The sequence below is a fragment of the Dendrobates tinctorius genome, unplaced genomic scaffold (genome assembly GCF_039654945.1).
Source record: "Dendrobates tinctorius isolate UK_male_01 unplaced genomic scaffold, ASM3965494v1 ptg000104l, whole genome shotgun sequence".
Lineage (NCBI taxonomy): Eukaryota > Metazoa > Chordata > Amphibia > Anura > Dendrobatidae > Dendrobates > Dendrobates tinctorius.
Genome location: NW_027361772.1, coordinates 14,702,216 through 14,728,760, shown reverse-complemented (window position 1 = coordinate 14,728,760; position 26,545 = coordinate 14,702,216). Strand labels below are relative to the sequence as shown.

General features: G+C 51.1%; 1 protein-coding gene across 2 annotated transcripts in view; it reads left to right on the top strand.

The window, feature by feature from the left end:
* The first annotated feature begins 571 nt into the window (after positions 1–571).
* The window catches only part of PCP2 (Purkinje cell protein 2), a 41,920-nt gene continuing 15,946 nt past the window's right edge, over positions 572–26,545 (top strand). The window contains exon 1 of one of the 2 annotated variants that reach the window (XM_073588968.1): positions 572–1,529. In XM_073588968.1, the coding sequence (XP_073445069.1) occupies positions 1,182–1,529 (348 nt within the window). In that variant the 5' untranslated portion in view covers positions 572–1,181. The remainder of the gene's footprint in view (positions 1,530–26,545) is intronic. The other variant, XM_073588967.1, reaches the window with a different exon arrangement.

Genomic DNA, 26,545 nt, shown 5'->3' with positions numbered 1-26,545 from the left:
AATGGCATCGCTTGTGGGTTTTTTTCACTGTTTAAGCACATCAGGGGCTCTCCAAATGCGACATGGCGTCCATTCTCACTTCCAGCCAATTCTGCATTGAAAAAGTCAAACGGCGCTCCTTCCCTCCTAGCTCTGCTTTGCGCCCAAACAGTGGTTTACCCCCACGTATGGGGTATTGACGTATTCAGGAGAAATAGGGTTATAGCCACATGGTCCAGCAGGGCAGGCGCAACAGGCGCAACTAAAAAGGGGGAAGAAGGGAAAGCCAAATTTTGGTCCATTTGTGACTTCATCTGCCACCAGTGATGCCTCAGTCCTTTGGCGCCGTACAGGGCTCACTGCCTTCTCAGGGTCGCAGGACATTTCCTTTTACTTTTCCTTCAGTGCTGCTAGCACAATCCACACATTTTTATGAAAGGGGCTGCTTCAGTCTATTCACAGCCACTGGTTAGTGTAATGGGCCGAATGCAGACCCTGCAAAACAATGTATGTGTGGGACTAGGATCCACTAGAGGAGGAGTCTCCACTGTTCCTTCTTCTCCGCACCCCCTCCAGTGGTGGTCCCACAGGTCCCAGAGCTTCTGGCTCTGCTGCTACATCTGCAGCCGCCCCACTGCATCTAGGCACCGCTTCCAGCTGCTCAGCTACAGGACCTGTGGCTGGGCAATCGGCCGTTTATCATGTGGCCCCCCCATGGTAGATCGTCCTCCCAATTGGAGGTCTTCTGCACTGCCACAGCATATGGCCCTCGGGGTCCCTGCTCTTTAACAAAGGCAACACGGTCCCGTAGTTGAAGGGGACCTCTAGAGACCACAGACTCAGCGTTCATATAGATCTTTTCTCCAGTCTGGGCCTCCTGCATAAATCCAAATCTTCTGGCCAGGTCGAGGTGCCGAACCACTCCACTGGTCATCCTGCCAACTGCAGCTCTCCCGCCGGAGCACTGTAATTCTCTGACAATGCGGCACTCTCACCGCTTTTCCCAGATAACATTCCGGATCCACTGAGCCTCGCCTGCAACGGGCATCCGGGACTCCTCTACATATGTGCTGTGGGCGCCGGACAGGACAGGGGCGGACCGGGAAAACACAGTTGTCGCCAACAGCGGGGACGCCAGTGGAGTCAGAAGACGGGGCAGGCCCAGAGATGGCGGTGGTGGGGCCACAAGAGGTGCAGAAGCAATGGGCGGGGCGGTAGGGTGCTCGGTCGGAACCCCCCTACTCACTGCCGCTGCGTCCAGCGACAGTCCTCTTGCGTGGCCACGGAAGTCAGTGATGGCAGTCGCAATGATCCCAGTCGGTGCCGCCTTGAGCGCATTCCGCGTGCCTTCTGGTTCTGGCTCCTTTAGTTCCGTGGGTTCCTCACTCTCCACTGGCCGCTTGTCCGACCGCCGAAAAGGATGTCATTCCATGAACTCCTCCGACCACCAGGTCTCGAAACCTTGGCCCGTCTCCGCCCGGGCCATGGATCGCCTTCAGTGCTGGCGAGCAATGCCGCCGCGGAATGACATGCTCCTTCTTTCCATCTTGATAAGTAATGGCATCTCCCCTCTGGACATGTCGTCTTGCTATGTGGGGTTCCATCCGTTTCCTTGGGTTCTGCTGCATGGGTGGGAACTTCTTCGCCCGCACATATTTATGGCGGACTTTTTTCACAGGGAGGCGCACCCTCCTGCCTTTTGCCGCCAAATCTTCTCCATGACGCCCACGAAAGGCAGCAGCATGTCTCATTTTTGCGCCAACAGCCACCATCTTTTCGGTAGCGGTCAGCGCCATCTTTAAATCTTCAGTGACAGCCATCTTTGTCGTTTTCACAGCGGCCACCGATTTGCAAGTCCCAAGAGTCCTCTCTTGCAGTTTTACAGCTGCGAGGCTGCGGGGGTCCATCCGGACGGCTATGCCAAGTGTAACAAGGTGGCACGGGGTGGCAGTTGTGGGTGAGTCCACTTAAAGCAACAGTCCACAAGCACCCCGGGCCACTTGCACATAAAATAGACAAGACAGATGCAACCCCAGGCAATTTACCTCTTCTCCACAGTCACTGCAGCACGGGCAATCAGGATCCAGGACCACAGTTACAATCCAACAGGGAAATAATTTATTGTAGAATACAAGGAAAGTGGATGCAGTAAATCGGGTGTAACTTTCTGCTCTTTCCCTAGTACCCTTCACTGCCGTATCAGTGGCAGCAACAAGGATAGTGGCAGTCCATTTGCTGATGTCTGGACGCTTATAGTCCTCGGCGGGGCACTTATATAGTCCAGGTGCCCGCTTCACTGACTGTGAGTCCGGAGCAGCAGTCCCTGTCCCTTCCAGGGAGTCTGACAAGCTCCCAGCCGCTGCTGAGCACCCGCCCTTGGCAAGCCTGCCTGGGGCACTGACTGAGGAGCAGGAACTTCCTGCTCCTTTTGGGGTTGTTAACCCACCCCCCTGGCTTAACCCCTTCTGTCCCTGCCTCTAACATGTGCATAGCAAACATAGCAGGTACATGTTAATAACAATACAAAACACAGAGAACATCACAGCACATACATTACAAGATAATACACATCAACAGGTTACATACAGGGGAACCACACACAGTAAAGGGGAGATGGGAGGCAACGAGATCCTCAGCCACCTCCTTACACCATCATCAAAGGCCTTTTAAAGGGAATCTGTCACCCTTTTTTTGGACTATCAGCTGCCGGCATTAACATCAGGGGCTTATCTACAGCATTCTGTAATGCTGTAGATAAGCCCCTGTAACCTGAAAGATAAGAAAAACACGTTAGATTATACTCACCGGAGGGTCCGGTCCGGCGCCTCTCATCTTCATATGATGCCGTCCTCTTGGCTGTACTACAGCCAGATGCTTGATTATGTACACATCTTCTTCTTAGTACTATCTAACATTCTTCTCTACTACCAGCTCAGTTCTACTGTTCCTGGTGCTGTTCGCAGTCTTAGCTCCCTCAAGGTACTTGTCACTTTAGTCCTCTGCTATTCCAAGGTGCTGTCTACACATTTAACTCTGCTGCAGTAAATGTACTTGTCTGCATTCTCATCTCTGTTGTGTCAAGGTGATGTCTACACGCTTAATTTTGTTGAATCAAAGTACCTGTTTGCATACTCATCTCTGCTGTTTCTTGGTGCTGTCTGCACACTTAACTCTGCGGCTTCAAAGCAACTGCCTGTTTACTCATCTCTGCTGTTTCTTGGTGCTGTCTGCACACTCATCTCTGCTGCATCTAGGACTTCCACCTGCACTGACCCATGTCCCATTCTGCATATTAATCTTTGCTGGTCCTCACAGATCTATATACCATATGCATTTGTGTAATTTATATCCTGGCCGCTGCATTCACACACATCCACCACCCTGGCATTAACTCTCTACACTCCATCCATATCGGCCCCTCGCTCCTTTCCTCTCCTATGTATAGCACTCACGCTCTTTTCACATTGTTAAATTGCACAGATCCAGTCAGTCCCCCCATTCAACATAAGAGACGCTGTCACAAATCACTTAACCATCTGCTCACTCTTTCTATCCTCCTCCTACTCGCATGAGACATTGCTCCCAACCCTGGTCCCCCATGTTATAGAAAGTCAAACCCCCCAACTGCTACACTCAGAAACCCCTCTAATCTTATTAATATTCCCTGCATGCCATCTGTCTCTCTTAATTGTGCCCTTTGGAATTCTCGCTCAGTGTGTAACAAACTCGCCTTCATTCATGACTTTTCCTTTCTAATTCTCTTAACCTCCTGGCTCTTACTGAAACCTGGATCCAGCAGTCAGACACTACCGCTGCTGCTGCTTTTTCATATGGTGGACTACACTTCTCTCATACCCCAAGATCAGACATTAGAGCAGGTGGAGGCGATGGTCTGCTTCTATCACCAAAATGTACCTTTCAGGTTATCCCTGAACTACCCTCACTAGTCTTCCCTTCTTTTGAGGTCCATGCCGTCAGACTCTACACCCCCTTCTCCATGCGAGTGGCGGTGGTGTATCGTCCTACCGGCCCCTCCCATCAGTTCCTGGAACATTTTGCCACTTGGCTTCCACATTTTTTCACCTGTGACATCCCTACCCTCATCATGGGAGATTTCAACATCCCCATTGCTCTTCCCCTCTCCCCATCTGCTACTCACCTTTTATCTCTAACCTCCTCGTCTGGCCTTTTGCAGCTTACTAATTCTCCAACGCATGAAGACGGAAACTCCCTCGACTTGGTCTTCTCTCGGCTTTGTGCAGTGGATGATTTCGCAAACTCCCCTCTCCCGCTCTCTGACCACAATCTTCTTTCATTCTTTATCAAGAACTGCCAGGCTGCTCAGGTCACCCCCACTGTCCATACTTATAGAAACATACAGGCCATTAACACCCAGAAACTTACGAAGAACTTGCAGTCTTCATTGGCCCATATCTCCTCCCTCTCATGTCCTGATTCTGCACTGAAGCATTACAATGAAACACTTCAAAGTGCCCTGGATGAATTTGCACCCGCTATAAATAGAACACCACAACACAGACAGCGACAACCCTGGCACACCATGCAAACACGTTTCCTGCAGCGGTGCTCCAGGTGCGCCGAACGTCTGTGAAGAAAATCCAATCTACACGAAGATTTCATCCATTATAAGTTTATGCTTCAAACATACAACACTGCCCTTCACCTCTCCAAACAAACCTATTTCAACACCCTCATCACCTCACTGTCCAATAACCCGAAACGTCTCTGTCATAATCTCAGTGCGGGTTTGACTCGCACACGTGGGGTTAATGTCTGGAACCAGTGCTGATGACTGGCATTTCTGGGGTTAAAGGTTGTGATCCCGGTGCAGGCTTACCTGCACACCTGGGGCTATGATTGTGGCCTCTCCCTGGTTCTGGGGGAGGCTTCTTATAGCCTCAGGACGCTCCCATCCCTGTCAGTTATACTTTCGCCCTTGGCATTGTGTGGTGACCCCTGAGTGTGTTAGTGCTGTGTTCTGGTTACTTGATTCTCTGTGTATGACTCAGTCTGTTCCCTGGATATCGCTTTGGATTCTGCCTGGTACCTCCTATGTCTGTTTGGTTTTGATCTCTGCTTGGCCCTGATTATCCGCTGTCTCCTCCCTGGTACTGTACTGATATCTTGTGTATGACCTTTTGCTTTGTCTGACCTCCCGTCTGTTTATCCCTCCTGTACCTCGCTGGTCTGTACTGTGCATGACTTCTGCTTTGCCATAATCTGAGTTCTCTGGCACTATTAGCTTGAAGCACGCTTTGTCACCTCTGCTGCCCTGCTCCCCAGGTAACTTTTAGCACTGCTCCTGTACTCAGGACACGTGCACTGGCTCTATGAGCAAGTGTAGTGCGGTGTCTCTGACTTTATAACTGACCGTTTGTTTTTTGTTTTTTTTTCCTTCAGAAAAAAAAAAGTGTGTGTTATCCTCATGGATCCCATACAAGCCTTGGCTGATCAGGTCAAGCACCTGACCCAAATGTTCCATAAGCTCAATGTGGAACAACGCACGATGGCCCAGACCCAGCAACAGTTGGTGGTTACTGTGCAGGGGGCTGTCGATGCAGGGGCTTCAAGTTCTGGGGGTAGGGATGTGTCATTAGCGTCCCCCGAATCTCCGGTCAAATTACCAGACCTTTTCTCAGGGGATAAAAAGGAGTTCAGGTCTTTCAGAGAAGGATGCAAGCTTTTTTTTTCTCTAAGGCCCCGCTCCTCCGGGGATGAGTTCCAGAGGGTGGGGGTCATTATTTCCCTACTTTGGGGGGCTCCGCAAGCATGGGCTTTCTCTCTGTCTTCCTCTGCTCCTGAACATATGTCAGTGAATGCATTCTTTGAGGCCCTCGGGCACATTTATGATGAACCTGACCGAGTGCGATTGGCAGAGGACATGTTGATGAGTGTCTGTCAGGGGAAACACTCAGCTGAGTGGTTTTGTTCTGAGTTCCGCCGCTGGGCGGCAGAGGTCTCTTGGAGCGACGCCGCACTCCGAGGACTCTTTCGCAGAGGCTTGTCCGAGCGGCTGCAGGATGCCTTGGCGTTACATCCCCCACCTAACTCTCTCGAGGACGCCATGACCCAGGCCGTCCGGATGGACCGCAGGCTGCGGGCCAGAGGGGTGATGCAGGTGGATACTCCATTATTCCCCAGTGGAAAAGAGACTGCCCCTGAGCCCATGGATGTAGGCGCCCTCTCCCTGAAGGATACGGAGAGGAAACGCCGGAAGGACAAGCAGTTATGCTTTTACTGCGGTAAAACGGGACATTGGAAAAGGGAGTGCCTGAATTGCCCGTCTTCAAACCCGGTCGGCGGGAAACGACTAGGTCTGGGTAGTCAACGGGGAGGCTGCTCAGACCCTCAGGTACCATTTTCCTCGTTTTCTAAAGTAGTACTGCCTGTGGAACTGTTTGTGGATGGTAGTTCTTTTTCCTCTACAGCCTTCGTGGACTGCGAATCATCTATTAATCTTATTGACTCCCAATTGGTCACACACTGCAAGATAGGGACAGTTAGGCTCAAGGTTCCGATCAAGATGATGGCCATTGACTACTTTCCCCTCACTAAGGAGGGAATTCGCTTTATGTCTGATGTGTTTTCGCTCAGAGTGAGCGCTACTCATGTGGAAAACATAAGTTGTTTTGTGCTGGACAATCTACCTGCAGGGTTGGTGTTGGGCATGCCCTGGTTACAACGCCATAACCCAGTTATTAACTGGAAAACGGGGGAGATTGTACAATGGGGGTTTAATGATTTTGAGTTATGTGATAAATCTGCACTGCTGGTTGAACCTGTTAAATCTGTGTCTGTATCATCTGTCGAGCTGGAAGGTATTCCGGAATGCCTGAAGGACTTCGAAGATGTATTCTCCGAAAGCGAGGCCGAGACGTTACCGCCACATAGACCCTTTGACTGCGCTATTGAGCTGGTCCCGGGGGCTAAATTACCCAAAGCCCGTCTGTTTAATTTGTCCGGTCCTGAGCGCTTGGCTATGAAGGAGTACATTACTGAAAGTCTGCGCAAAGGACACATACGTCCTTCAGTCTCACCTGTGGCGGCAGGTTTCTTTTTTGTAAAGAAAAAAGATGGCGGGTTACGTCCGTCTCGACTTCCGGGAGCTTAATCAAATTACTGTACGGAATACGTACCCCCTTCCGTTGATTCCCGATTTATGTAACCAACTATCAGGGGCAAAGTGGTTTTCTAAACTGGACCTTCGGGGGGCATATAATTTGATAAGGGTCCGAGAGGGGGATGAATGGAAAACCGCGTTCCTCACGACCGAGGGACTATTTGAAAATTTAGTCATGCCGTTTGGTCTTACCAACGCCCCTGCCATATTTCAGAATTTCATCAACGTGGTATTCTCGGATCTCATTGGTCGTTTTGTCGTTATCTACTTAGATGATATTTTGATATATTCCCCCGACAAGTATTCTCATTTGGAACATGTACGAACGGTGCTCCAAAGGCTTAGAGAAAATCATTTGTATGCCAAATTGGAGAAATGTGTATTCTGTGTACAAGAGTTGTCCTTTTTGGGGTTAATTGTATCCGGTGAGGGTTTTCGCATGGACCCCAAGAAGGTGCAGGCCATTGCGGATTGGGTGCAACCCCGAGATCTTAAGGGTCTTCAGCGCTTCTTGGGGTTCGCCAATTATTACCGCAAATTTATCCAGGGGTTTTCGCAACTGGTCAAACCTCTCACGGATCTAACATGCAAAGGTGCGGATGTGAGAAATTGGTCCTCGCTCGCAAAAGAGGCCTTTGCAACGCTGAAAAAATGTTTTATGTCTGCTCCTGTGTTAGTGCAGCCAGATCCGTCCAAACCATTCGTCGTGGAAGTGGACGCCTCTGAGGTGGGGGTGGGGGCGGTGTTGTCCCAAGGGCCTGCCACTCTAACCAACCTCAGGCCATGTGCTTTCTTTTCCAAGAAGTTCTCTGCTGCGGAAAGAAATTACGACGTAGGCAATAGAGAGCTTCTTGCAGTCAAATTGGCGTTTGAAGAATGGAGGCACTTTTTGGAGGGGGCCAGTCACCCGGTTACGGTGATCACGGATCACAAAAATTTGTCATACATTGAGTCTGCTAAAAGACTAACGCCCAGACAGGCCCGTTGGTCACTTTTTTTTTCCCGTTTTCAGTTTACGATTACATTTCGTCCAGGGTCTAAGAATGTCAAGGCTGACGCCTTATCACGCAGTTTTCAGCCGGTGTCGCCCCCTGAGCCACCGTCCTCCATTCTTCACCCTGGGGTTGTGATAGCAGAGGTCTCATCTGAATTGGAACGGGAGATTCAGGGGGCCCAGTTGCAGGCCTCGGCGGCCAAGCCGGAGGGGAAGTTGTTTGTCCCAGAGCAACTTCGCCTGAAACTCTTGCAGGAGTTCCATGAATCCAAGCTGAGTGCTCACCCTGGTATTTCAGCCACACGTCTGGCAGTGGCTAGGATCTTTTGGTGGCCTACCCTTGGTTTGGACATAAAAAAATTCATTGCTGGTTGTGGGGTCTGCGCTCGTTCTAAAAGCTCTCATAGCCGGCCGGCAGGGGAGCTGATACCCTTGGCAGTGCCCGAAAGGCCATGAACTCACTTATCCAAGGATTTTGTAACCAATCTCCCTCCATCTAAGGGTAATACAGTGGTATGAGTAGTGGTGGACAGGTTTTCTAAGCAGGCTCATTTCGTACCCCTGTCCGCACTACCGTCAGCTGAGACGTTGTCCAGGTTGTTTGTGCAGCATGTGATCCGGTTGCATGGGGTACCCCTGAATGTGGTGTCTGATCGTGGTGTGCAGTTTGTGGCTAAGTTTTGGCGTGCTTTCTGCAAAAAATTAGGTATGTCTCTGTCCTTTTCGTCTGCATACCATCCTGAGAGCAATGGGCAGACGGAGCGCACTAACCAGTCCCTGGAACAGATCCTCAGGTGTCTAACCTCTGCTAGACAGAATGACTGGTGCGATGCACTGCCGTTGGCTGAATTTGCCTTCAATAGTCGGGTGAGTCAATCCACTGGTAGGTCCCCTTTCTTGATTAACTATCGGTTCAGTCCTCATTTTGGTGAGTTTTCTCGTCTGGATTCGGGGTGTCCCGGGGCTGAGGACTCTGTTCAGCGGTTAAAAGATACATGGACAGAAGTCCAGCGGCGTATATCTAGGTCTCAAGTCAGGTATAAGTTTTTCGCCGACAGGAAACGAACACCTGGTCCCATGTTTCGGGTGGGAGAGAAAGTTTGGCTCTCCACGCGAAACATTAAGTTAAAGATTCCGTCAGCCAAGTTGGGACCCAAATTCATTGGCCCGTACAAAATTGTGGAAAAAATCAATCCAGTGGCATATAGGCTGTGCCTTCCACCCTCTTTTAAGATCCCTAATGTCTTCCACAAATCTCTACTGAAACCTTTTGAAGCAGTCCGGGGAGACTCCGAGTCTGCTGCTCCTCCTGTTTTGCTCGAGGGGCAGGTGGAGTACGAGGTTTGTCATATCGTAGATTCCAGGTTGGTACGGCGGTCGGTACAGTACCTGGTTCATTGGAAGGGGTATGGACCGGAGGACAGGTCCTGGGTATCGGCCCGGTTGATGCATGCTGATCGCCTGGTGCGGGCTTTCCATGCTAAGTACCCGGGCAAGCCTGGGGGTCCAGAGGCCCCCCGTTGAGAGGGGGGTACTGTCATGATCTCAGTGCGGGTTTGACTCGCACACGTGGGGTTAATGTCTGGAACCAGTGCTGATGACTGGCATTTCTGGGGTTAAAGGTTGTGATCCCGGTGCAGGCTTACCTGCACACCTGGGGCTATGATTGTGGCCTCTCCCTGGTTCTGGGGGAGGCTTCTTATAGCCTCAGGACGCTCCCATCCCTGTCAGTTATACTTTCGCCCTTGGCATTGTGTGGTGACCCCTGAGTGTGTTAGTGCTGTGTTCTGGTTACTTGATTCTCTGTGTATGACTCGGTCTGTTCCCTGGATATCGCTTTGGATTCTGCCTGGTACCTCCTATGTCTGTTTGGTTTTGATCTCTGCTTGGCCCTGATTATCCGCTCTGTCTCCTCCCTGGTACTGTACTGACATCTTGTGTATGACCTTTTGCTTTGTCTGACCTCCCGTCTGTTTATCCCTCCTGTACCTCGCTGGTCTGTACTGTGCATGACTTCTGCTTTGCCATAATCTGAGTTCTCTGGCTTCTCTGACACTATTAGCTTGAAGCACGCTTTGTCACCTCTGCTGCCCTGCTCCCCAGGTAACTTTTAGCACTGCTTCTGTACTCAGGACACGTGTACTGGCTCTATGAGCAAGTGTAGTGCGGTGTCTCTGACAGTCTCTTTGACACTTTTCATTCTCTACTCAACCCAATAGTACAGGCCCCAACCACGGAGCTGCGAGCTGACGATCTGGCCAATTACTTCAAAGTAAAAATTGACCAGATCCGACAGGAAATTATCTCCCAATCACCTCATACCATGCACTGTCCTTCCTCCCCCACTGCATCTAGCTCACTCTCTGATTTTGAACCAGTCACAGAAGAAGAAGTAAGCAGGCGCCTTGCATCTTCTCGCCCAACCACTTGCATCAGTGACCCATTTCCGTCACATCTCCTCCAGTCCCTTTCCCCTGCTGTCACCACTCAACTAACTAAAATATTTAACCTCTCTCTCTCTCTCTTCTGGTATCTTTCCCTCCTCATTTAAGCATGCCATCATACATCCACTACTTAAAAAACCATCTGTTATGAATGAGTCACCGGAGGAGGAAAAAACAAAAACACAAGCTAAGTCCAGAAAACCGGAGAGGTTGGTAGCTAGCGGATTGCAGACCCCTGATCCTATTCACCACAACTAACAGTAGCCGTGGGGGTTCCTAAGGTGCCCTAGACCCCTCGTCACAGCCGGAGAGCTAAATAAGCCTAAAGAAAGAAAGGGGAAATCTAAACTGCCCCAGAGCAGACCCCAAAGCAATAGACAGCCCCCGACATGTATTGTCGGTGAAAAACAGATGAAAACACAAACACAGACAGAAAGACAGGCTGAGCAAATGATGGGGCCCAACTAACTAGATAGGAATGGACAGAAAAGATGCTGGCTGCAATCATGCAAAAAACCCTGCCAAAAATAATGTCCAACACGTCTGATAGAAAAGGCCCTGAAGTCACTAGACTTCAAAATCACTATATCAGCACTCAGGTATATTCTGAAGACAGAGCAAAGAGATCAACTGATCAGAGACAAAAATGGAGTTCAGCCTGTCCCAACCAGGGCAGGCTGAACACAAACACTAAGTAAACAGACAAAATCTCATGGAAAAATAGCAGAGCAAAAACTTAGCTTTTAGTAGACAGGAACTAAACTAGATGCCAGAGCTCAGAGCAGAAAGGATCACTAGCAACCCTGCAGGGCGTCGGCTGCCTTATATCCACTCAGAAATTCCGGATGTCCAATCACACTCCACCTGTTCAGATGACAGGTGTTAGCACGGGTGGTCAGGAGCGGGAACTCCGAGAGTGGACCCTCTGGACCGTGGCACCGAGGGACCCCGGGCGAGCTGCCAGGTGGAACCGACCCCTATACAGGGACCGTTAGGAGCAGGCCCAGGGGTTCGAGTACCACGGCAGCCGGTACCGAGAGGGGCGGCTCAGGATGGACCGGAGTAAGACTGAGACTGGAGTAGGACGGCCGGAGCACTGAAGACAGGACTGGAGTAGGACGACAGGAACACTGAAGGCAGGACTGGAGTAGGACGGCAGGAACACAAGGCAGGACTGGAGTAGGACGGCAGGAACACAAGGCAGGACTGGAGTAGGACGACAGGAACACTGAAGGCAGGACTGGAGTAGGTAACCAGGAACACGGGTAGCAGGACTGAGAAGCTGCTGTGAGGAGCAGCCGAGACAGGAACTGCAGGAGCAGAGTGTGCACGATGGAGCGAGGCCAGAGTGTCAGGAAACACAACGATCAGGCACCTCCCTCAGGGGGAAGCGGCCTGATATGGCCCCGTCTGGTCAGCCATTGGTCCAAAGGTGCTTCCGGGTTAGGGCACAGCCGGAGCATAAGAAGCAGGAAGGAGGCGCGGCCGCGGCCTATGGCGCATGCGCATAGCATGCAGGGAAGGCATCGGTCGCGGACCTGTCTCAGGTGACCGCCGCGGCCGTCGGGTGGAGGCTGCGGCGTGGGAGCGGAGGGCGACTGCGGCATGGGAGCGGAGGCCGGGTGAGTATGGCGGAGCGGTGTAACAGTACCCCCTCCCCTAAGCCGCCCCCCCGGAGGTTAACAAGAAACCTCTTGAGGATACGGGGAGCATTAATATTCTCCCGAGGCTCCCAGGATCTCTCCTCAGGACCAAAGCCCTTCCAATCAACGAGAAAGAAAGTCCTACCTCTAACCCTTTTCACAGCGAGGATGTCCTGCACTTCAAAAACGTTGTCGGCACCCACCGGCTGAGGACCAAGATCAAGCGAGGAATGGAAACGATTCAGCACCACAGGCTTCAGGAGAGAGACGTGAAAGGTGTTCGGGATCCGGAGCGAAGCAGGCAACCTCAATTTGTAGGCAACTTCGTTAATACGTCCCAGAATTTCAAACGGACCGATGTAGCGTGGACCCAACTTGTAGGAGGGCAGTTTTAGTCGGACGAATTTGGAGGAGAGCCAGACCTTGTCGCCAACACGATACGGAGGAGAATCCAACCTCTTTTTGTCTGCATAGTTCTTCATCTGATCAGCGGATCTCTTGAGTGATGTGTTGGTCTCAGCCCAAATCTTAGAAAATTCCGAGGACAAGGCATTGGCCGCGGGTACCTCAGAGGCAGGGGTTATCGGAAGAGGAACACCAGGATGTCTGCCAAAAACAATGAAAAACAGAGACTTGGCCGAAGACTCACCAGCATGGTTGTTATAAGCGAACTCTGCCCAGGGGAGTAAGTTGACCCAATCGTTCTGGTGGGCATTAGAGAAGTGGCGTAAGTATCCCGTAAGCGTCTGGTTGGTACGCTCTACTTGTCCGTTGGACTGTGGATGGTAGGCCGAGGAGAAGTCGAGGGAAACGTTCATGAGCTTACAAAGCGAACGCCATAACTTGGAGGTAAACTGAACCCCTCGGTCAGACACAATGCGTCGAGGTAGTCCATGAAGCCTGAAGACTTGATGAATGAAGATTTCGGCCAGCTCTGGTGCTGAGGGAAGACCGGGCAGAGGGATGAAGTGAGCCATCTTGGAAAAACGATCCACCACCACCAGGATGACTGTGCAGCCCGCAGAGCAGGGTAGGTCGGTGATGAAATCCATGGCGATGTTCTCCCAAGGAACCGTAGGGACAGGCAACGGAAGCAACAAGCCGGACGGAGATCTCCGTGGCACCTTGTTTTTTGCACAGGATGGACAAGAAGCCACAAAGTCGAGTACATCTTGGCGAAGTGAGGGCCACCAGTAGTGACGTTTGATAAGGTCAAGGGTCTTCTTAGTTCCGGCATGGCCGGCCAGTTTGGAGGAATGCCCCCATAGAAGGACCTTTTGCTTGAGATTCTCTGGGACAAGCGTCTTGCCAGGCGGAGGAGTAAGCCAGTTCACTGGAGCCACGGTGATGATCCTAGTGGGATCAATGATATGTGACGGTTCCTCCGTGGATTCGTGTGGTTGGAAGACCCTGGACAGGGCATCGGCTTTGGAATTCTTGTTGCCAGGACGGAATCGGAGCTCAAAATCAAATCGGGCAAAAAATAAAGACCATCTGGCCTGGCGAGGGTTTAGTCTCTGGGCAGACTGGAGATAGGCCAGATTCTTGTGGTCCGAGAAGATGACAAAAGGATGGACAGCTCCTTCCAGGAGGTGGCGCCATTCCTCCAAGGCCAACTTGATGGCCAAAAGTTCCCGGTCACCGATCGAGTAGTTACACTCGGATGGAGAAAAGGCCTTCGAGAAGAAGCCACAAGGGTGCAGGCGACCGGAGGCGGTTCTCTGGGACAGCACCGCCCCGGCACCAGTCGAGGAGGCGTCCACCTCGAGTACAAAAGGTCGATCGCTCTCAGGGCGATGCAGGACCGGAGCCGTGGAGAAAGCCCGTTTTAGGGTCAGAAAGGCCTCCTCTGCCTCTGGAGACCAATCCTTGGAAGTAGACCCTTTACGGGTGAGCACAGAAATGGGTCTTGTGATCGCGGAGAAGTGGGAGACAAATTGCCGGTAATAGTTGGCGAACCCGAGGAATCGTTGTATCGCCTTTAATCCGACGGGGCGGGCCATTTGAGGATGGCAGACACCTTCTCGGGATCCATCCTTAGACCAGCGTCGGAGATAATGTATCCCAGAAATGGCAGAGAGGTCTGTTCGAAGAGACATTTCTCGATCTTTGCATACAGACGGTTCTCCCGAAGACGCTGAAGCACCAGGCGGACACTCTTTCTGTGGGACGAGAGGTCCGGCAAGAAGACGAGGATGTCGTCTAAGTACACGACCACACAGGAGTACAAGAGATCCCGGAAGATCTCATTGACGAACTCTTGAAAGACTGCAGGAGCATTGCAAAGACCGAAGGGCATGACCAGGTACTCGTAATGGCCATCTCTAGTGTTGAAAGCGGTCTTCCACTCGTCACCTGCACGGATACGGACCAGATTGTAGGCTCCTCTGAGGTCCAGCTTGGTAAAGACCCGAGCCCCTCTGAGACGGTCAAACAGTTCCGGAATGAGTGGAAGAGGGTACCTGTTCTTGATGGTAATCTCATTCAAGCCCCTATAGTCAATGCATGGCCGTAGAGTCCCGTCCTTCTTTTTGACGAAGAAGAACCCGGCTCCCGCGGGCGAAGAGGATTTCCGTATAAAGCCTTTGGCGAGGTTCTCTCGGACGTACTCGGACATGGCGGTGGTCTCCGCGGGAGACAGAGGGTAGATTCTGCCCCTTGGGGGGGTTGAACCAGAAACAAGTTCAATTGGGCAGTCAAACGGCCGGTGTGGAGGGAGGACCTCCGCTTCCTTCTTATCAAAAACATCGGCGTAGGAGCTGTAAGCTGGAGGAAGACCCGGGAGGTCTGGAGGTGACCGTGGAACGGCCGCCAGGCGGACAGGAGTCAGACAGCGAGCTTGGCACGGGTGCCCCCAGCGGAGTATCTCCCCAGAAGACCAGTCGAGTACAGGCTGATGAGTCCTTAACCATGGATGACCGAGTAGAATGGCGTGAGAGAGCTTAGGTAAAACGTAAAAGGCTGTCTTCTCTCGATGTAAGGCTCCGATTTGCAATTCCACCTCTTCAGTGACCAAGGTGACGGTCACCTGTAGCGGTTTACCATCCACGGTGGCAATCTGAATTGGGTTAGATAGAGTGACTACAGGAATTTGGTATTTGTCTACCTCTTCCGGCCGAATGAAGTTACCCGCTGAGCCCGAATCCACGTAGGCCACCTCGGAACCACGCCTCCCTCCTGAAACCAAAAGCACAGAAATCGTAAGGGGTTGAGAGGAATCATCATCATCATCTAGGAAGGCCTCTCTTACCTGACCTAGGTGGAGTCGTTTCCCTGTCTCTTAGGACCGGTGCGGATATAGTGTGACGAATGACCGCAATAGAGGCACAGACCTTGTGCCCGTCTCTCTCTCTGACGTAACTCGGCCAACCTGAGATGATCTATCTGCATGGGCTCACCCGAAGAGAGGGAAGAAGATCCGACTGAACGTGAGCTGGCCGACTGAGTGAAAGGAGAAACTGACCTGGAGGAGCGCCTGTCTCTCAATGACTCCCGAGCGCGCTCCAGGAAGCGCAGGTCAATGCGGGTAGCCAGCGAGATAAGGTCCTCTAAGGGGGACGGGATATCTCGACCTGCGAGTTCATCCTTTATTTTACTAGAAAGACCGCGCCAGAATGCCCCCACCAAAGCTGCGTTATTCCAGCCGAGCTCGGAGGAGATAGTGCGAAAGCGAATAGCGTACTGTCCGACCGTGAGAGAGCCCTGGTGTAAGTTAAAGAATGACTCAGTGAGAGAGGCTAACCGGCCCGGCTCATCGAAAACCTTACGAAACGTATCCAGGAAAACCGGGAGACTCGAAACGACTGGGTTGTCACGTTCCCAGAGCGGGTTTACCCAAGAAAGGGCCTCTCCCTCCAGATGGGACATGATGAAGGCCACTTTGGCCCGGTCCGAGGGATATTGCTGCGGCAGCCATTCAAAGTGGAGACTACACTGGTTTAAGAACCCCCTACAGAGCTTGGGATCCTCGGTGAAACGAGGCGGCTTGGCGAGGCGGGGCGTCGGAGGAGCAGTAGACGCAGGGGGAGGAGTCGGCACTGCAGCGGCAGCCTGGAGGGCCGACAAGCGACTATCAAAGGAGGCCATGTAGGACAAAATGTGGGTTTGAGTATCTTGCTGCTGACCCAGCTCCTGTTGGAGACTGGCCAGCTGAGTGGCATTTCCAGGATCGGCCACCTGTAAGGCCGACAAACGGGTGTCCATCGACTTCATGATTGACATAATGCGCCCCTGATTCTCCCGTAGGAATAGCAACTCTTTCTGGGTAGCAGCCGTAGTACCAGCGGAGTCCATGGCCTGATCGTACTGTTAGCACAGGTGGTCAGGAGCGGGAACTCCGAGAGTGGACCCTCTGGACCGTGGCACCGAGGGACCCCGGGCGAACTGCCAGGTGGAACCGACCCCTATACAGGGACCGTTAGGAGCAGGCCCAGGGGTTCGCGTACCACGGTAGCCGGTACCGAGAGGGGCGGCTCAGGATGGACCGGAGTAAGACTGAGACTGGAGTAGGACGGCCGGAGCACTGAAGACAGGACTGGAGTAGGACGACAGGAACACTGAAGGCAGGACTGGAGTAGGACGGCAGGAACACAAGGCAGGACTGGAGTAGGACGGCAGGAACACAAGGCAGGACTGGAGTAGGACGACAGGAACACTGAAGGCAGGACTGGAGTAGGTAACCAGGAACACGGGTAGCAGGACTGAGAAGCTGCTGTGAGGAGCAGCCGAGACAGGAACTGCAGGAGCAGAGTGTGCACGATGGAGCGAGGCCAGAGTGTCAGGAAACACAACGATCAGGCGCCTCCCTCAGGGGGAAGCGGCCTGATATGGCCCCGTCTGGTCAGCCATTGGTCCAAAGGTGCTTCCGGGTCAGGGCACAGCCGGAGCATAAGAAGCAGGAAGGAGGCGCGGCCTATGGCGCATGCGCATAGCATGCAGGGAAGGCACCTGTCTCAGGTGACCGCCGCGGCCGTCGGGTGGAGAGAGGCTGCGGCGTGGGAGCGGAGGGCGACTGCGGCGTGGGAGCGGAGGCCGGGTGAGTATGGCAGAGCGGTGTAACAACAGGTTCTTCCCATCTTCCCATCCAGATCAATTTCACTACCTCCTTTCACCAGCAGAGGGAGTTCATCAGACATCAGAGGTAAAGGAGAAAATGAACTCATAACAGTACCTCCCCCTTGAGGAGGGGTCACCGAACCCTCATCCACGCCACCAGGGCGATCAGGATGGGCCCGATGAAAAGCACGAACCAATCTTTCGGCATGAATATCGGATGCAGAGACCCAAGAATTATCCTCCTGGCCATAACCCTTCCATTTAACCAAATACTGGAGTCTCCGTCTAGCCAGACGAGAGTCCAGTATCTTCTCAACCTCATATTCCACATTACCTTCAACCAATACAGGGTCAGGAGGTGCCACCACAGGAACTACTGGCTCAACAAACCTCTTTAACAGAGACTTATGAAACACATTATGGATCTTGAATGTAACAGGAAGAGCCAATTGAAACGAGACTGGATTAAGAATCTCCAAAATCTTGTAAGGTCCAATAAATCTAGGTTTAAACTTTGGAGAAGCCACCTTCATAGAGATATTCTTTGATGACAACCAAACCATATCACCCACCTTAAACCGGGGACCAATGGTCCTATGCCGGTTGGAAAACCTCTGGGCCTTTTCCTGGGAGAGAGACAACTTATCCACCACTTGGTCCCAGATCTGGTGCATTCTCTCCACCACAGTGTCAACACCTGGGCAGGCAGAAGACTCCACCTGCCCTGAAGAGAATGAAACCCAAAGTTACAAAAAAAAGGTGACATCAAAGTGGCAGAACTAGCTCTATTATTTAAAGCAAATTCGGCCAAGGGCAAAAATGAAACCCAATCATCCTGATCAGCAGAAATAAAACATCTCAAATACGACTCCAAAGTCTGGTTTGTTCTCTCCGTCTGCCCATTGGTCTGAGGGTGAAACGCAGAGGAGAAGGACAACTGAATTCCCAGCTTGGAACAGAAAGTCCTCCAAAATCTAGAAACAAACTGAACTCCTCTGTCAGATACAATGTTCTCAGGAATCCCGTGCAAGCGAACCACCTGTTGCAAAAACAAGGGCACCAACTCTGAGGAAGATGGCAACTTAGGGAGTGGTACAAGATGGACCATCTTAGAGAATCTATCACAAATCACCCAAATAACAGTCATTCTCTGAGAGACAGGCATATCAGAGATAAAATCCATTGAAATATGGGTCCATGGCCTCCTGGGCACCAGCAAAGGCATCAACAACCCACTAGAGCGAGAACAAGGTTTAGACCGGGAGCAAGTCCCACAGGACTGCACAAAATTCCTGACATCACGAGACAAGGCGGGCCACCAAAAAGACCGACTCACCAAATCTCTAGTACCAAAAATACCTGGATGACCAGCCAATGCAGAGCAATGAACTTCAGACATTACTCTCTTCCTCCACTGGTCAGGAACATACAATTTTCCAATGGGACAACGCTCAGATTTGTCCTCCTGAAACTCTTCCAGAGCACGTCTCAAATCGGGCGAGATGGCAGAAAGAACTACCCCCTCACCTAAGATGGTAGCAGGCTTGGTCACAATAGGAGAATCAGCAAAGAAACTCCTAGAGAGGGCGTCTGCCTTGACATTCTTAGTGCCCGGAAGAAAAGAGACCACAGAATCAAAACGTGTGAAAAACAAGGCCCACCTAGCCTGTCTAGGATTCAAGCATTTGGCCGACTCCAGGTAAATCAAATTCCTGTGGTCAGTAAGGACCACGACTTGATGTTTAGCTCCCTCCAACCAATGTCTGCACTCCTCAAATGCCCATTTCATGGCTAACAGTTCCCGATTCCCCACATCATAGTTACGTTCGGATGGGGAGATCTTTCGGGAAAAGAAAGCACAGAGATTCATTTTAGATGTTACAGGATCTTTTGGGACAAAATAGCTCCTGCACCAATCTCAGAAGCGTCCACCTCTACCTGAAACGGGAGTGAGACATCAGGTTGCCGCAAGACCGGAGCAGAAGTGAACCTTCGCTTCAGCTCCTGAAAGGAAGAAACAGCCTCCGGAGACCAATTCAGCACATCAGCACCCTTCTTAGTCAAATCAGTCAATGGTTTGGCAATGCCAGAAAAATTAGCTATAAATTTCCGATAAAAATTAGCAAAATCCAAAAACTTCTGGAGGGCCTTCAAAGAAGTGGGCTGAACCCAATCATAAATGGCCTGTACCTTGGCCGGGTCCATTTCAATAGTTGACGGAGACAAAATAAATCCCAAAAATGAAATCCTCTGTACCCCAAAAAGGCATTTCGATCCCTTGACATACAGGGAATTCTCCCTCAAAATCCAGAACACAGTCCGAACATGTTCCACATGAGAGTCCCAACCCCTGGAAAAGATCAAAATATCATCCACATAGATGATCAAAAATTTATCCACAAAGTCTCGGAAAATATCATTCATGAAGCACTGGAAGACAGAAGGGGCATTAGTGAGCCCAAAAGGCATCACCAGGTACTCAAAATGTCCCTCTGGAGTATTAAACGCCGTCTTCCATTCATCCCCATGCTTAATGCGAATAAGATTATACGCCCCCCTGGGGTCAAGCTTGGTAAACCAGCAAGCACCTTTAACTCTGGAGAATAGATCAGAAATCGGGTAACGGATACTGATATTTAACAGTAATTTTGTTGAGGGAACAATAGTCAATACAAGGCCTTAATGAAAGATCTTTCTTGGCCACGAAAAAAAAACAGCACCTAAGGGTGAAGAGGATGGTCTAATATGACCCTTCTCCAACGCCTCCTTAATATAGGATCGCATAGCCTCGTGCTCGGGTACAGATAAATTGAAAAGTTGACCCTTGGGAAATTTACACCCAGGGCTCAGCTCAATTGCATAGTCATAACTCCTATGAGGAGGCAAAGACGCAGACTCATTCTCACTAAATACATCATAAAAATCAGCCAAATAGTCAGGAACATCATGCGACTGGGGAGAGGTGGAGAAAACAGGAGCGTCACTAAGGGCACACCGACAACCCCAACTCACCACAGACAAAGATTTCCAATCCAAAACTGGATTATGGATTTGCAACCAAGGAAACCTCAGAACAATGGTATCATGCAAATTATGCAACACCAAAAATCTGCAATTTTCTTGATGGTCTGGGGCGACCCGCATTACCACCTGGGTCCAAAACTGAGGTTTATTCTTCGCCAAAGGAGTAGCATCAATACCCCTCAAAGGGATAGGCGTCCACAGAGGTGTCATAGGAAACCCACAACGTTTAGCAAAATCCAAGTCCATCAGGTTCAGAGCTGCTCCCGAATCCACAAAAGCCTTAGCGGAAAATGTGGACAGGGAGCAGATCAGAGTAATTGCCAGAAGAAACTTAGGTTGAACACCACCCACAGCAAATGTGTGTGCAAAACGTTTCTCTCGTTTAGGGCAGACAGAAAGAATATGAGAGGCATCTCCACAAAAAAAACACAGCTTATTACGCTTTCTGAACTCCTGACGTTGCGCCCTAGACAAAACTCTATCACATTGCATAGGTTCAGACATTTGTTCAACAGGTGGCAACACCTCTCGTGCAGTTTTGCGTTCACGCAAACACCGATCAACCTGAATGGCTAATGACATAGAATCGTCAAGACCAGAGGGAACAGGAAATCCCACCATAGTATCTTTTACGGTTTCTGACAAACCCTTCCGAAAGAGAGCTGCCAAGGCACCATCATTCCAGGTAGTAAGGACCGCCCACTTTCGGAATTTTTGACAGTACAACTCTGCAGAACCCTGACCCTGGCTCAATGCCAACAGGGCCTTTTCAGCCTGATCAATAGCATTAGGTTCATCATAAAACAACCCCAAGGCTTGAAAGAATGCGTTCACATTAGTTAGAATAGGATCATCAGGTTTTAAAGAAAACGCCCAATCCTGGGGATCGCCACGCAGCAAAGAGATGACAATTTTAACCTGCTGCGCGGAGCTCCCTGATGAGTTAGGCTTCAAGGCAAAAAATAATTTACAATTATTCTTAAAATTCAAAAATTTAGACCGATCCCCAAAAAACACATCAGGAGTAGGGATCTTTGGTTCAGCAGCATGTGAATGAGCAAGATAGGCGGAAATTCCCCGCACTTCAGCAGTGAGCTGCTCCACACGATCAGACAATTGCTTAATCTCCATTGAGAAAAAATTCCCCCTACGGCCTCAGAGAAATAGGGGAAAAAATATACACAAAAAAAAAAAATACTGACACTTTTTTTTTTTAACAATTCTTTCCTGCTATTGAGTACCCTAGAATTTGCAGTATGGCTGGTGATTCTGTTATGAATGAGTCACCGGAGGAGGAAAAAACAAAAACACAAGCTAAGTCCAGAAAACCGGAGAGGTTGTGTCACGGGGGCTAAGTTCAACTAAGGCTGAAAGACCCGGGGCCCCTGTGGTGTCCCTTTACTAGGGGAAACCCTGTCTGACCCTCAACCCAGGGTTTTTGCTGAAGGTGCAAATGCCTGAGCCTCCGACCTTTCCTTATCTCCTGCTCAGCCCTGCACTTAACCCTCCACCCTCCACCCAGTGAGAAGTCACCACCAAAGCTCCCACACAAATAATGACAGACAGGGAGAACTTAAACTGCACTGCGCCGCACACACACAGGAATAAACAGTAATGTGAACAGGGCACAACTAAACACAAATATGGGAAGGAGAAAGGATAACGACGGATCATACGACACCAGATATGAATCTCTCTCTCTTGAACACCTCCACTCCAGACCGGAACCACTTGGTATGAAACACAAGCTATAATCGGCGACGCCCATAGGCCAGCATGACTATTTAAAGACCGTGGGCGTGACTAACCATCCAACCTGGTCTCCAGCAGGATTAACCCCCGAGAGCCTGAAGATCAGGCCGGCGCCACTGAGGCTATAGTGGCTGGAGGTGGAACTACCTCTGCCTGCCGGATGCTGTGGTGTGAACAGCGTCCGACATGACAGTACCCCGTCTTCTACGAGGGACCCCAGGGCCCTCAAGACTCATAGGACCCGGCTTGTCCGGATGACGACGGTGAAAAGAACTGACCAGCCGATCCGCATGTATGTCTGAGGCTGGAACCCAAGACCTCTCCTCTGGACCATACCCCCGCCAGTGCACCAAATACTGAAGAGTACGGCGTACTACTCGAGAGTCCACTACCTTGGCGACCTCGAACTCTAACTCGCCATCCACCATGACTGGAGGTGGCATCGGCGTTGTGTCCACAGAGCCTACCACCTTTTTCAATAAAGCCCTGTGAAACACGTTGTGTATCTTGTACACTGCGGGAAGTTCCAACCGATAAGCCACTGGGTTAATGGTGGCAGAAATCCTAAAAGGCCCAATAAACCTTGGACCCAGTTTTAAAGAAGGGATTTTGAGTTTTATGTTCTTCGTAGCTAACCACACCCATTCACCCACACACAGGTCCGGACCTGGCACGCGTCTACTGTCAGCCACCCGTTTGTACCTGGCACTCATGCTCAACAAACGCTGTTTCACCCGCCTCCAGACTGATGACAATTGGGCTCCTAGCTGATCCTCCTCCGGGACACCCCCGGAGTCACCCTGACGTAAGGTACAAAACTGAGGATGTTGACCGTACACACAAAAGAATGGAGACTCTCCTGATGACTCTTGGCGGTGATTATTTAATGCGAATTCGGCCAGAGGAAGGAAAGTAGACCACTCCTCCTGGTTGTCGGACACAAAGCATCGTAAATACTGTTCAAGATTTTGGTTCATGCGCTCAGTTTGTCCATTAGACTGTGGATGAAACGCCGATGAATGTGACAACTTGATCCCCAACCTTGAGCAAAAAGCTTTCCAAAACCTCGCCACAAATTGCGTACCCCTATCAGATACTATGTCAGACGGTATTCCGTGGAGTCTGACCACCTCCTTCACAAATACCTGAGCCAACGTCTTAGCATTGGGCAAAGAGGACAACGCCACAAAATGCGCCATCTTTGAAAAACGGTCAACCACCACCAGGATGACCGTGTTCCCTGCCGAGGCTGGCAAGTCAGTGATAAAATCCATGGAGATTTCTGTCCATGGCCTATTGGGTACCCCCAGAGGCTGTAGCGTGCCAGCAGGACGGGTTCGGGGTGACTTAGCCCTAGCGCACGTGATGCAAGCTGCCACGTACGAGACCACGTCCTGCCGGATTTTGGGCCACCAGAAACGACGCGATACCAGCTCTAAGGTGCCCTTCACCCCTGGGTGACCAGCCAGTACCGAATCGTGGTGTTCCTTCAACACCTTAGGCCGAAGATGCAGGGGTACAAATGATTTGTTGGCGGGAAGTCCTGGTGGTACCTCCTCTTGGGCCTCGGCAATCTCCGCCTCTACCTCAGTCGTGAGAGCCGAGACCACTACCCCTTTCTGGAGGATGGGTACCGGCTCTTCCCGAGGTTCTCCCCCCGGAAAACACCTAGACAAAGCATCCGCCTTGGTGTTTTTAGCCCCGGGACGGTACGTCACAAGAAAATTGAAACGAGTAAAAAACAATGCCCAGCGAGCCTGCCTAGGAGACAGACGCTTGGCCGACTCCAGGTAGAGCAGATTCTTATGGTCGGTGATAACTGTGACCTGGTGAGCCGCCCCCTCCAAGAAGTGTCGCCATTCCTCAAAAGCCAGTTTGATGGCCAACAACTCCCTGTTGCCGATATCATAATTCCGTTCGGCCGGCGACAACTTCTTGGAGAAGTAGGCGCATGGATGCATCTCGCTCAAGGACGAGCCTTGAGACAGTACTGCCCCCACTCCCACCTCCGACGCATCAACCTCTACCACAAAAGGTTTAGACACGTCTGGTTGCACCAGAATGGGGGCTGAAGCAAAACTATTCTTCAGACGCTCAAATGCACGTATAGCCACCTCAGGCCAGTTCGCCAGATCGGCACCCTTTTTTGTCATGTCCGTGAGCGGTTTGGCGACAGTCGAAAAGTGTTTTATAAATTTCCTATAATAATTCGCAAACCCCAGGAACCGCTGGAGTGCTTTCAGACTCTCCGGCCTCTCCCATTGCAACACCGCTTGCACCTTAGCGGTGTCCATTTTAAAACCAGCTGCGGACACAATATATCCCAAAAAGGGCAACTCCTGGACAAAAAATAAACATTTTTCCAGCTTAGCATAGAGCTGGTTCTCCCGGAGCAACTGTAACACCTGCCTAACATGCTGCAAATGAGTGTCCCGATCGCTAGAATAAATGAGGATATCATCCAGGTATACAATCACAAATCTCCCCAGGACATGAGCAAAGACATCATTAATAAAATGTTGGAAAACGGCAGGCGCGGTGGTCAACCCAAACGGCATAACCAGACTCTCAAAATGACCCTCAGGAGTGTTAAACGCCGTCTTCCACTCATCCCCCTGACGGACCCTTATGAGGTTATACGCCCCCCTGAGGTCCAGCTTGGAAAACCATTTTGCCCCCGCTACCTGGTTGAACAAATCCGGGATCAACGGCATTGGGTAGGGATCACGGATAGTAATCTGGTTTAACTCTCGGAAATCCAGACACGGGCGTAACCCCCCATCTTTCTTCTTAATGAAGAAAAACCCCGCGGCTACAGGCGAGGACGAAGGCCGGATGTGACCTTTGCTCAGACTCTCCGCGATGTAGTCTTTCAGAGCTTGTCTCTCAGGACCAGAAATATTAAACATCCTGGCCTTAGGTAATTTGGCCCCGGGTTTTAGCCTAATAGCACAGTCATAGGCTCTATGTGGAGGCAGTTCTGAGCAACCCTTCTCAGAGAAAACATCCGCGAAATCCTGCAAAGCCTCCGGCAGGCTGGGCGTCACGGCGGACACACATGTGGCCAAGCAATTGTCTTGGCAGAAACCACTCCATTGTACTATGTCCTGAGTTTTCCAATCAATTACCGGGTTGTGCCTGGACAGCCATGGAAAACCCAGGACCATTTGAGCTGGGAGATTACGGAGGACCCTACATGTAACCGACTCAGAATGTAGGACCCCAATGTGGAGTTTCACCTCTGCCACAAACTCAGTAATCTCCCCTTGAGGGAGGGGAACAGCATTAATGGTCACCACCTGTATGGGGTGAGGAAGTTTTTCAATCTTAAACCCGGCGGTGTGTGCAAACTCCTCATCTATGAGATTGGTGGCGGAACCGCTATCCACAAACACTGATATAGGTAGCTCTCTGCCGGCGACAATAACCTTGGCAGGGAGCATACATTGAGATACCATCATGGAGGATATGCATACGCTCAGTTGGGTCTCCTCCATACCCTCTGAGCTTAACAGTTTTCCGCCGGTGTGACCCTCTTAGGTAGTACCGGGCAAACGTTAACATAATGACCTCCTTTACCACAGTAGAAACATGCTCCGGGCTTCCGGAATCCCGGAGCGCGAGGCTGAACCTGTGCCACGCCAGCAATCTGCATAGGTTCAGGGGACTCATCTACTTCAACCACACCTGCACCTCTGTTTTCCCCCAGAGGTAGCGTCTCCTGTGCCCCCTGACGAAAACGGCGATCAATACGTATCACCAAACTCATGGCAGACTCCAATGATGCCGGAGTCTCATACATCAGGAGGGCTTGTTTCACCCTCCCTGATACCCCATGAATAAACTGGCTCCGCAGTGCTGGGTCATTCCACTGTGTGTCTACAGCCCAGCGGCGAAATTCCGAACAATAGTCTTCTGCCAAGCGCTCCCCCTGGCGGAGGGCGCGGATTTTAGATTCCGCTAGAGCCAGTCGGTCAGGGTCATCGTAAATGAGCCCGAGGGCAGAAAAAACATTATCGACCGAATGAAATGTAGCAGAGTCAGGTGGTAAGGAAAATGCCCATGCTTGGGGGTCACCACTCAGTAATGACAACACCAGCCCTACTCGCTGGGCCTCATTACCTGAGGATATTGGCCGCATGCGGAAGTATAATTTGCAGGCCTCCCGAAATACGACAAATTTGCTGCGATCGCCTGAAAATCGTTCTGGCAGCGGAAACTTCGGCTCTGCACCGATACCTGCAGATGCCGTTTGCACCTTTGCTACTACCAGGCCCTGCTGCTGAACTGCCCCATTCAACTCGGAGACCTGTATGGACAGCGCCGCCAACTGGCGGGTTATGGAATCTAATGGATCCATGGACTCCTGAAAAATGTGGGCCGATTATAATGTCACGGGGGCTAAGTTCAACTAAGGCTGAAAGACCCGGGGCCCCTGTGGTGTCCCTTTACTAGGGGAAACCCTGTCTGACCCTCAACCCAGGGTTTTTGCTGAAGGTGCAAATGCCTGAGC